Raw genomic sequence first — 12,355 nt, forward strand, 5'->3', positions numbered from 1 at the left:
GGGGGGGGGGGCAACCAGGGCAACCAGAGAATGGTAAGGAAAGAGGGGAAGGTAGTACAGAAGGGGATGAAACCGATAAGGAAGGGAGAGAAGAAAGGAATACAGGTGACACATCAAATCCTATACATATATGTTTATGAGCAAATGATCTCCTTTGTCCTAATATTGCCTTAAAAATTCGGGGAAACCATGAGGCCATTTACAATGCCAAACTCATTCCATCACCTGCGCTGCTGCTATATAGTCCCTGGTGCTATCTCTGCAAGACATTGTTCTCCTAATCTGGTGACCCTGGCCTGTATTAACTTAAAACTTCCTCTTTTGATAAGTATTTTCACGTTAACTTATTTTGGCCTTCACTAATTTCTTGGTTGCTCCAGGGTTAACGCCATGAATATTTTCCCGCTCTCTTCCTGTTGTGTTGCCATGGAGATGGAAGTAAACATTATAGCGTTCCACTGTGATGTCACCTAGCGTATAATTATAAAATGTTGTGTGCGCGGAGTGGGATTCTGGGCATTTTTCCAGGAATGTCAGTGTTCCAGGCGACTAGTGATACTGTCAAGCCACATATGTAGATCGCCGCTTTCGCCTGTTTATTTAATCTCGCAAAAAGTAGAAACAAACTGTCCGGACTTATTAAACTTTTCTTAAGGCCTAGGAGCACTGCCCGGCAAATGAGAGATCAGATTTTCCATTGCGTAACGAATTGACAGTCTGAAATTCCGTGTTATAGTTCTTGTGATTGGAGTTTCTTTTTAAAAAAAATTCAACTCCTTTTAACTACCTGCCCCTCGAGTTCATTTCTTGGTGTTGGGGATACACTCTAATGGAGCAACTTAAATGAGTGCTATATGGCTACTGTCATGTTAAATCTTTTGCGGTTTCCCAGAAGTGGCTGCATGCTTTACAATCTGATTTTACAGCCATTGTACAATCACTTTTAAGCTTACCAAGAACTATGTAGTACAAAAGTCTACTTAAAGTTGACCTAGCATTCACTTTAAGTGCATGCTTGCTAAATAATATTGATTACCCCTCAGAGATCACAATACTCTCCTTAACAATACCTTCATATGCTTTTCTCTCCAGAAGAACTGATGACACAGATCAGCCCCTGCTGCAGCCGTGCCCCTTGTGACTTTCTACAAAGTTACAACATTGTAGTCTGATAATGGTGGGGGGTGAGAGGAGACTGAGGAAAAGCTTCCTCCTGCCTGCAGCAGACTGATGACATCATCTCAGCTTAGGCCAAGCCACTGAACTAAAGATCAATCAAATGAATATTTTGACAGGTTGGAAATGTATTCATGTAGACTTGTACATTTAAAGGAGATCTATGAGGTGAGTGCTTTTCACTCACCTCATAGTTCTAGCCGACCTGTGATGATGAGACTGTCACAGGTCGGCTCAGTAGATCGGGAGGTGAGCGAACACATGCCGGTGTTCGCTCACTTCTCGATCCTGTCACGGCTCTCTGCCGTGACGGGAGGGGATGGATTCTCCCCCGCTCAGATCCGCCAGCGCTGGCTGGCGGAACGGACAAGGGAGGGGGCGGGTACAGCTGGCTCTGCCTCTAGATAGGCAGAGCCAGCTGTCACTCACGCAGCTGGGCGGATCTCGACATCGATGTCGGGATCCGCTGCGGCGTCTTGGTATACCGTACAGTTGTAGCTCGCGGTATACTGAGCCAAGGGTGACGGGAGGATGCTAGTTTGTGTCCTCCCGTTACCCTAAGGAGAACTATGGGGAAAAGCCCTGACCCCATAGTTCTCCTTTTAATGAAAGGTCCACTTTAACACCACAAGTCCTTTATGGAAGGCGTATTCGATTTCTTTGTCCAAAGACATCCATCTCTTTTTGCTCCATTATAAGTAAAGCGGAGAGCTGCTGTTTTATTTTATGACAAAGGAGTGCATTTGCTGCTTTGTCCAGCGATTACTTTAGGCCCCTTTTTATGTTTGCGAATTAAACCAATCATATGATTCCTCAGTCTTTGGGTGGGAGGAGCTGTATAATTCAATGACATTTGGCACCATCCGCAGATATTCGCAATTTGTGCGAATTATGTGCATTTACTCACAAATGCTGCAGGTGGTGGCAGCTGTCATTTGATTATACATGAGTCTCAGGGCAAGTTCACACCATTTCCCGGACCAGATCTGGAACGCAGTGCATTTTTGCTGCGATTTTGCCGCATTCCGGAGCTTTTTTTATTTTTTAGCTTAAAATGGGCTTTCAGGTGCGTTCCAGTGAGTTTGTATGCATTTTTGATGTGTTTCCATGCGTTTCAGTGCATTCCAGACCGGACAAAATGAGACATGCAGTATTTTTCTGATCTGGAATGGACTGCGCAGAGGCCAGAAATAGCATAGGGATACATTAGGATGCATTTTAGGTCTGGAAACAATTTGGTCTGGAGATGATCTGGTGTCAATGGGCCCCTGCATTCCAGATCTGGTCCGGGCAATGGTGTGAACCCAGCCTGAAGGAGGAATATGTGAAGCTCGTGCAATCTGCCCGATCGAATCTGCAATCCGTCCAATCGCAGATGTAAACAGGGACTTATGATGACTGTGAATACAAGCTGGCAGTTTGAAAGAGACCAAGGAAGTGCTTGCTCTTACCTGCAGCAGAATGATGACGTGGGCTAAATGAGAGTAAACAAGCCATGTATGGCTAACTTTAGCCTATGAGGGAATAAATTCTGCGGTGTTAGGGTTTGTGTCTTGTATATTCCTAAGATCTTTCCTATATACTATACATTTAACACAAGATATTTCTGATTTATTCTGACAGTGATTTTTTTTCTTAACAGTTTTTAACATTTTTGAATTTTCGTTTTTCCCTAGCACCTTGTCCAAATGCTGCCATGCTATGGTTGCATTAATATACCCCTTTACCTGGCAACATACCTACATTCCCGTGCTTCCCCCAGCCATGATTGACATCGTCTGTTCGCCCACTCCATTCCTGATTGGTCTGCTGTCCAATTCCCTGCCCCATCTGAAGGACCTTCCTGTGGAGGAGGTGAGCTGTCAGTCAAGTTCCCCCTTTTAGGGCAGACAATGCATAATGAATCGTGCTGATTTTTGGTTGCCTTTGAGGATTTACATTCAGCCTTTTCTTCCAGCTGTCTTCACTTCTATAAAATGCTAGCTATGTTTTGAAGATGTCAGATGTCAATGCAGTAACATTACAGCATCTCATTCTAAGTGAAAAGATACATTTCCCCTCTATTATTAAATCCTGACGTTCCACTTTTTATGTATGTCTTATGTAAGGAATAGGATAGCTGAAATCCAAATCTAAGTGCGCATTCAGCTTTTTCCATGCATTGGTGACAGTACAGGCTGGTTCTTTCTATTCAAATATCACTTCTGACATTAACAGTTTTCTTTTGCATGATTAAAATTGATAAAGCACAGGTTTAGTAAGACCCGTGATGTGGGAAAGCACCGGCTACAAAGAGGCCTTTTACACACATTTGCACAATGAAGTTAATCATTCCTAGCTATTTATTGATTACTAAACAGTGTGTCTTATTGTGCCAGCAATCTTGTATCTAACAAAGCGCTAAAGGTAGCTGTATGAGCAAAAAAATAAGCTATAGCTTATTTTTTTGCTCATACAGCTACCTTTAGCGCTTTGTTTCTTTTGATCATACTAGGTTCCACCTTTTTCAGAGCAGCTTGGGGTATAACTATTCACATTTATTCACATTTATTCTTACTTTATTAATTTAATTTATTACTAAATTTTATTTTCCCAGAAGCGCAGATTTATTTGTTTACAATCTTGTATCTAAGCCAAATGATTTAAATATTTGGTGGCCTAGAGCAGAAGTTTTTTGTACTCATTGGATATACAACAACAAGCATTATTGTCTTAGGCTTATTAAAAAAGTCAGTTCTGAGAGGAATATGAAGGGGATTATGGACACCATGCTAATCATTTGGCTTCAGTACAGTAATTTCATATAATTCTATAAAAAAATAAAAAACTGGAGTTGTTACTCATAGCGGCCAATCAGGTTTCATCTTTTATTCTTGAAGATAATTAAATTGTAATCTCATTGCTCACAATGGGCAGTAATTAATTTCTGCTCATTTTGTCAGTTATTTGAGTCCGTGAAGTCACAGCTCCTGATCTACATACTTTTACCAGGCAAAAGATTTGCAGAATTATGAAGCCTGAGGCTGAACAGCCAGACCGCTACTAGCATTTCAGCTTCTCACTAGTTTCCTGCAAAGAAAGTGAAAACTTAAAGGGTTATTAAACCCTTGCATGTTTTTGCATATATCTAGTGCAAACAAGCACTAGATATATGCAAAACTATAAAAAAAAATAAAAACTTTTTCAAAGGGTTAACTTACCTGAGTCTCCGCTGTGCGCTCCTGTCCAAACATCTGAAAATTTCTCGGGCGGCTGCAAAGGATCTTGGGGCGGGCGCATGCGCAGTTCAGATGTTGGGCCGGGAGACGAGGAGAGACACAAGGTATGTCTATGGAGCAGCATGCACCCGCACAGACTGCGTGGGACATGAGAGAAGGAGGACAGAGGAGACGGCGCTGGATCGGAGACCCACCAGCGCTGGTGGGACAGCTGAAAACTACACTAAAGAAGATGATCGGATTAAGAGGCATCATTTAAGGTAAGTCCTGACCCTAACATTGGGGGGAGGGAAAACAAAATTAGCCTTTAATGTCACTTTAATAACTTTCCCACCACCCCAAGTGCAAGGGTAGAGCGTTTTTCACATAAAGGTCATTTTTTTTTTTTCTCTAGTAAAAGTACAACCGGGTAAACACCGTGTCACATTTATAGATATAAACCACGTCTAGTGGATTTCTCCAAATAGCGGTGTTGATCACGATTTGAATATCCGTCTTTCTCTCAAAGAATTGTTTTGTATCGGGATGTTTCTCAGCATGCCGGCTCATCTGTGGACATCGCTGACAGATGAACACATTGTATCATGCTGATTCTGGCACTCAGTCAGTGGCCCAGTTTTCACAAGAGAGAAATAATTACCGTAATTAACTAATGGCTTCCTGAGGCAGAAGAGGGACTCGCATGCCAAAAACAACACCATTCTGTGTATGGCTGTAAATGATAAGCTGTCATTCCCTGGAGAGGTCCAAAGGAGGGGAGGAGTAGCTGGAAATTAATGTCATGCTTCAAAGTCAACGTCCAACCAAGTCTTCTTCTTAGTTTTGGGTAGAGTGAGGAAACATTAGTTATTCACTGCTCTCCGGGGCTCCATTAGAGAGAGTCTCCTTACTTCCTGTCCTGCTGACAACATTTTACCAGACAGGATGTGAAGGGGAATTCTTCAACAGCAACACAGACAAATAAAAACACTATACTTTAGTGGGGGAAGGGCAGACGTTTTTCAGAATTCTGTTGGTGTGCCATTTGATGATTTTTGCTCATTTCCTGTCTAGTGAAACTCCTTGTCAGGAGGACAGGAAGTGACGCAGTAAATTTCTCTAACAATGCCCTAGATAGCAGTAAAAACTCAACAGGAGTTCTAATCCTTCCCTGACTCCTATTTAAAGCATACACTTTAAAGAGACCCTGTTGCCATTAATTTCAACAGAAATCTTCCCATAAGATTATATGTGCAGTTAACATGTTTTATGCATGTTATTTACATGTAAAAGCCTCCCTTGTGTAGATATCTAAAACCCTGAGATGCTGCTGGGTGTCTCCATCTTGGATGTGATGTTGGCAACCCCAGCAGACTCAAGTGACTCTCTATATTATTCTTCTTTGCTCCCCCCCTCCCCCCCCTGCTACATAAAAAGGGTATGTAGGGAGGTGAGGGAATGGGAGGAGGAGCTGGGCCAGCACAGAGTAGTTAGACGCACCCAGAAGAGGAGAAGGCTATGATGTGAAAGGAGGGAGGGTGTTCTGCTAGGGAACTGACATTTTTTAGAGTCATTTCTTTAGCAAGTTCAGATTTGCATTGCAAATTAAGCAAAAAATGTATATGGATGGAAAAACACTGCAAGTAGGCATTGAACATATTGTTTTTTTCCTGCATTTACCTGCATGGTTAAGTGAATGGGTTTAGATCTACTTTATAGAGAATCTCTCTAACTGGAGATCTCCTTCAATCAGCCCAGTTTCGTTCTCCTGATGTCCCTGTTCAGCATTTGTTCAGCGTGAGTGGAAAGCAGTGGCTGGCCAGTGACTGGACCGGCTCCAGGACGTTGAAGGGATTTGTCATTTCTGGTCAGTGGTAGGGAAACCTCAAACCACAGCTGAGGATGTGTACACTGCCGGAATGGCTTGGACCCAGCCGCTGCCGACAGTACGCGAAGCAGGAAGGAGGGCAAATGTTGAAGAGGGAACTGGAAAGCCCCCCTCCCCAGAACCAGGAAATGATAGACCTTTGTTTTGTTCCTCCGCAGGTTCTCCTGGTTGACCTTGGTAACGATCGCTTACTGAGACAGGTGAGTGGACTGTCAGTGCTACAAGGTCTGCTGTCTACTTCTCATTCATAATAGAAAGGAGAAGACAACCCAAGTCGCACTTTTGTACAGCTTACAGGAAGTAGTCAGTTATCAGGCTGTGCCGGTTTTATATATGTTCCTCATAAAGAATTTTTGTAAGGAAGAGAAACAAATTTCACACGTGGGAAAACATACGCGATACACCCAAAAGATAAAATATATGTATAGTACCTTCTAGACCTAGAGGTTCTCCTGAGCAAACTTAAATAAATTAACCCTTACCCCTAGGTCTAACCATGAATTACACCCAACACTTAGGGGTTGATTTTGAAATCATCCATCCAGCCATACGTTGGCCAATGCCAATTACACAGCATTCCCATCACTAGATGGAGCCAAGGAGCATAAACAATCTTTACCTCCATCTCATGATGGGAATGCCATGCGAACGGCATTCGCACAGCGTTGGGCTGAGCAGAAGCTTTATGACTTAATCCATTAAAGAAGAAATCCAGGAATTATAATAACTAACCCTTACAGTGGGGCTACCCCCGCAGTGCAAGGGTTAACTGCTTGTTTTTCTCTAGGGGCTGGAATAAAGAGATACTCGCCTGATACTCGGTTCTGCAACGGTCAGCACTCGCCTCTCTTCCCCTCTGCTCCGGCAATGGAATGTCCCTTGGCACCCTCACGTCTAATGGATCTGAATCCGATGTGATGTCACAGGTCCTTAGACCACCAGAGCCCGGGGGGGAAGCCCCTAGACAAAACAAGCACTTAAAGGAGAACTATGAGGTGAGTGAAAATCACTCCTTCTCATAGTACGAGCCGACGTGTGACACCTTTGGCTCAATAGATCGGGAAGTGAGGGACCATATACCGTTGCTCGCTCACTTCTCGATCATCACCCTGCAGGGAGTGATGACTGTCACTCATGGCTCCCTGCAGGGATTCCCCCCTCCCCTGTCCAATCCTCCAGCGCTGACTGGAGGAACGGACGGGGGAGGGGGCGGGTACAGCTGGCTCTGCTTCTAGATAGGCATAGCCAGCTGTCACTCACGCAGCTGGGTGGATCTTGAAAGTATTGTCAGGATCCGTCCCGGCGACGGCGGTCTCAGTATACCGCGAGCTGTAGCTTGCGATATTCTGAGCTTTGGGTCACAGGAGGAGGTTAGTATATGTCCTTCTGTGACCCACAAGAGAACTATGGGGAAAAACACTTACCCCATAGTTCTCTTTTAACCCTTGCTGGGTGGGAGTAGCCCCAGCGCCAGGGTTAGTTTATACAATGCCTGGAGTTCCTCTTTAAGGTGGATGGTTAGGTAAACGGCTAAATACACAGCTGAGAGACATAAATGGTTATTGTTCTACCTGCCAAAGGATTTGTCACTTTGCTCAGACAATCTTGCAATGTACTCACCTCTGCCATACCGCACACACTACTACTTCCTGGCTCAATGTTACTTTGCTGGTTTAGCTTTACTGCCTTGTAGACTATGTACCCGCTCATTAACCTTCAGTCACATTTGCTGCACCAGGAACATTTACACCTTTCCTGGCTGGTCAGTTTGGCAGATGTATGTGAAGTACAAGACTGGGTGAACAGAATTTTAAATCCTTTGGCAGGTAAACCAGTAAACATACATGAAATGTAATATACTTAAACTACGCATTTAGCTGTTTGTCTGGAGTCGCACGTTTACCTCGAGGAACCTCTAAGCTGACATTTTCTGCCAAAACATTGTGCACTCTGGAATCAAGTACTAAAGATCCCCCCCCCCCTTCTCCTCTCCTCTATCATTCTCGGAATTTTGGGGATGCTTTGGTAAAGTTTGCATCTCTGTTCCTCTAACAATGCAAGTGTCTGCAGTCTAGTTATCCTTAGAACTGCAATCATGAATGTTTTTCCCCCCCGTATGTGTTCTAGATGGACGACGAAGAGTCCATTCTCCCCCGGAAACTGCAAGCGGCTCTGGAACAGATCCTGGAGCAGAGGAATGAGCTGGCCAGTGATATAGACATTTCTGCAAATGGCCAGCAAGGTAAATGGCAGCGGTTCTAACCTAGTCTAAGAATAGAAATGTTTGTCCCTTCAATAATCCCATCTGTAGCTTTTTTTTTTTTGGCCAAAGAGCAGACCTAGGGCTTGATTTTGTAATCTGCGTCAGAAAACCTTTTAAAGTTCTACAGGTCCAATTTAAAATCTAAATATTTGTTCCATTTATATTATGTGGCCCCAAACTGGGGTCTTTATAGTTCCACTACAAGACTTTGAAGCTGTACATTAATAGACAAGAACACAGTCCTTTTTTTCATAAGCCTTCTGCAGGTTTGGTTGGAGGACCTTGTGCCAATCGGAGGAATCCAGCATTAGGATCTTTGCTAAGACTGCGTATAGTTATAAGGCAGTTACAGGCCACCGTTCTACATTCAAGTTTTTATAAAATAGAGAATGGGCCCACAACTCACCCTTCGTGGGCCAATCTAAGTCTGGCCTTCTGGTGGACCCTGGCTTACTATATGGTGGAGTTAGAAGAAACTACAAATGAATAAAATTACCAAGTCTTAGAATTCACACATAATAAACACAGTATAACATAATCGGGCATCAGAAATATGAATATAACTTTATTGCAGGAGCAACAGATTAGCATTAAATCTCAGCATAAGCTCATCAATATAAATTTGTTCTCCAGATTCCAACGCGCTCAACGACGTGGTATCGGAAGCCTTTGTGCGCTTCTTTGTGGAAATAGTCGGCCATTATTCTCTGTTCATGGTCCCTGGAGAGCAGGATGAAAGGACACTCGTCCGGGAGGCCTTTCGCAAATCTGTGTCCTCCAAGAGCGTCCGCCGATTTCTGGAGGTCTTCATGGAGACTCAAATGTTTGGAGGCTTTACGCAGGAAAGAGAAATGAGGAAACAGGGAACCAAAGGTCAGTCGGTGCAAATTCAGGTGTTCCCCAGTAAACCTGACTTACTGAAAACAAAGCAGTTCTTGTTTCTAGGTGGCTTATTCTGTAATTGATTTCCTTCATCTACTCATTAGATGTGGTGGCTGCATTAGTTTTTTCTTTCATCAGGCTTTTTTCATTTCTTTTCACCTAATCCTGCCAGAAACACACCTAAAAACATTTAAGATATTTGATTGGCTTCTTTTTACATGTTTCTCAGTCTAACCTTGGCTGTCTATTGGGAGCCCAATAGCACAGGCTGAAGTTTGCGATCACAAGTGAATGTGTCAGCAGTTACTCCTCCCTCTCCCTGCCTGTTCTGTTTAGGCAGGACAGTAGGAAGTTCCAGTAAAGGTGGCCATACACTGCTCGATTCTCGTACGAGAATCGGGCGAAATCCCGCGATCGTACGAGAATCGAGCAGTGTGAACGAAGACGTGCGACCGTTTCTACTGTACGGTCGCACGTCTTTTGTCGAACCAACATGCTCGAAAACCCGCCGAGAATCGTACGATTGTCGGCGGGTTTCTGGCCTGCTCGTCCGATAGCTGCGGAATGGGCCAGTGTGCGCACGCGCACACTGCCCGTTCTGCATTGCGGTCATCGGAAGCCCGCCCCTCAGCGGGGCGGGCTTTCGATGATCGCAAGTACGATCTGCCCGTCCAAGGTGGGCAGATCGTACGAGCTTTCAATAAGCATACGACCATCGCAAGGCATAAGTCTTGCGATGGTCGTAAGGTGTATGGGCACCTTTAGATTGCTAGTTTAGTTGGACTCTTAGGCTGCATTCACATGGGGCTTGTATGTGCGCGCTGGTATTCCTGCGGCAAGAACTTAGATTCTTGCAGGAGTAATCTCAGGTTTGCCCATTCAGATGCAGCCGCTGTATCCAATCAGGTTAATAGGTGACAGCAGCTGCATCGTTCAGCAGCAGTCCGCATGTAATCGCACATGGTACTATTACCTGCGGTTTGGAATAAATGTTTGTCGCTGGACACAATCTGTTCCGTGAGCTATTACATGTGGACTGCTGCTGACAGATGCGGCCACTGTCACCCTGTAGTTTACTTACTGATGCAGCAGCCCCATCCGAATGACACCTGGTATTCATGCCGCAAAAATTCATACGTTCTTGCGGCAGGAATCCCAGAGCAATGTGTGAATGCAGCCTGAGTGGTTAATGAGCGGTAAATCAGCTTTGAAATAAACTTGGCTTTCTGAATTGAACAGACTGCTTCATCAGCTGCCTTTTTGAAGCAATCAAAAATTGCTACCAGGTGAACTATATAAGACTATTTTGATGGAAGCTCTATATTTGGAACCCTTTATTTTGACATCAAAACATCCTACATACAACCTTAAGTCAAATGGAGGAAAACAATGATTTGCGCAAATTACTAAAACGTCAGAATCCATTATACAACAGTAGTATTGTCGGTGCTCTCACCCCTATCCTCCTTTCCTGTTGTCTTTTGTTGCTTTGCTGACATGAAATCCCAGCCCCTGGGAGCTTGCTGTGCAGCCCCCGCAGATGCCGAAACAGCTGTGAGCACAAAGGATTCTGGGTGTGTACGGAAGATGCCGAACTCAACCGCAATTTTGTTTGTATTTACAGGTCTCTTTGAGGTCAGGGCCCAGGAATATCTGGAGACTCTGCCGGGAGGGGAGCAGAGCGGAGTCAACAAGTTCTTCAATAGAATAGGTAATCTGGAAAAGGCATGCATTTTTTTATTTGGTAATGTCTACCCACTGAATGGCTCTGACTGCACCCCATTAGCAGATCAGTTACATTGGGGGCACACGTATGATTTCTTAGCATATTGTATCTTGGTGGTGTCATTGGTATTATGTCTAGGGAAGACTTGCCTCTCAGGTGTGTGTGTGTGTGTGTGTGTGTGTGTGTGTGTGTGTGCTGTTCAATTATTTTCTCTCCCTGCCTCATTAGAAATGTCAGGCTTGTATAAAGTGCAAAATTGCTTTCTCTTTATACTATTTGGTTGTCTAGTTATATTTTTCTTCTTTCCATAGGGAGTAAAATGTGGTTTCGTCACAAGAAATAAGAACCTGAGGATAGAAGACGGAGATGAGGACTTTTAAGTTATTAACAAGTTGTCTCCGCTTTAACCGGATTTCTTACTGTTGGGAGGCTCCAAGAAAAAATGGAGGGAAGAAGACGAAGGAAGCAAGGGCCCATCTTCTTCCCTTGGGAGCCGCTCATCTCTTCGACCCTCATCACAGAACTTGTTTGGGGTCTCTTTGCTGTTTCATGCACTGGACAGACCTAATAAGCTCACCATTCATACCGCATCAATGGCCACTAACTTTGCATTTTTTGGGATTTTGTTTTTGAACCTTTTGTTTCAGAACTTTATTTATATTAGGATAAAAACAATCTTTGCAAGAAGGCAGACTGAATTTATCACCTCTAATGATTGGGGGTATTTAACTTTCCATTGAATCGGTATACTGGGGTGCAACGTATCTGAAGGAGATATTTGTATACAAGGAGAGAATAACATAACCTTTATTAAAGTTTCAGATGGAGACCATATTGTGAACTGGTCATTGATGTAAGGAGCTTCACTACTACGTAAATCTTGGTAGTGCCCAGCGTGATGTCACTTCTGTTGACAAAGGCAAAAGTGGTCTGAAGATCATTTTCAGGTGTTTTTCACAGGATGGAACAAATAGGTGATCCCATGCTGGAAGTTGTTCCCTGATGTCCAGCTACACCTAACAGCTGGAAGATGTAGAGAAGAATGGGCATGGGTTACAGCTCAACTTCCAACTGTTGTGGAATATCACCATTGCCACCATTTTATTGAGCCACGTGAACTATTAGTTTGCAGGTGATGGGAAGTGTAGATGGTCGAGGAATAGATCATGTGGCCTTTCAAAACCTACTTGCAGTGGTTCATCATGTGACCGATCTACTTGTAA

The 12,355-nt window shown here is 43.8% G+C and overlaps 1 protein-coding gene across 3 annotated transcripts in view; it reads left to right on the plus strand.

Annotated features, from left to right (window-relative positions):
- Window positions 1–11,981, plus strand: part of DENND2A (DENN domain containing 2A) — a 100,055-nt gene extending 88,074 nt beyond the window's left edge. For all 3 annotated transcript variants that reach the window (XM_018570500.1, XM_018570501.1, XM_018570502.1), the window contains 6 exons: window positions 2,853–3,030; window positions 6,420–6,461; window positions 8,389–8,503; window positions 9,158–9,397; window positions 11,031–11,117; window positions 11,444–11,981. In XM_018570500.1, the coding sequence (XP_018426002.1) occupies window positions 2,853–3,030; window positions 6,420–6,461; window positions 8,389–8,503; window positions 9,158–9,397; window positions 11,031–11,117; window positions 11,444–11,475 (694 nt within the window). In that variant the 3' untranslated portion in view covers window positions 11,476–11,981. The remainder of the gene's footprint in view (window positions 1–2,852; window positions 3,031–6,419; window positions 6,462–8,388; window positions 8,504–9,157; window positions 9,398–11,030; window positions 11,118–11,443) is intronic.
- Window positions 11,982–12,355: the final 374 nt, after the last annotated feature.

This window comes from Nanorana parkeri, unplaced genomic scaffold (assembly GCF_000935625.1).
Source record: "Nanorana parkeri isolate BGI_ZX_2015 unplaced genomic scaffold, ASM93562v1 scaffold1542, whole genome shotgun sequence".
Lineage (NCBI taxonomy): Eukaryota > Metazoa > Chordata > Amphibia > Anura > Dicroglossidae > Nanorana > Nanorana parkeri.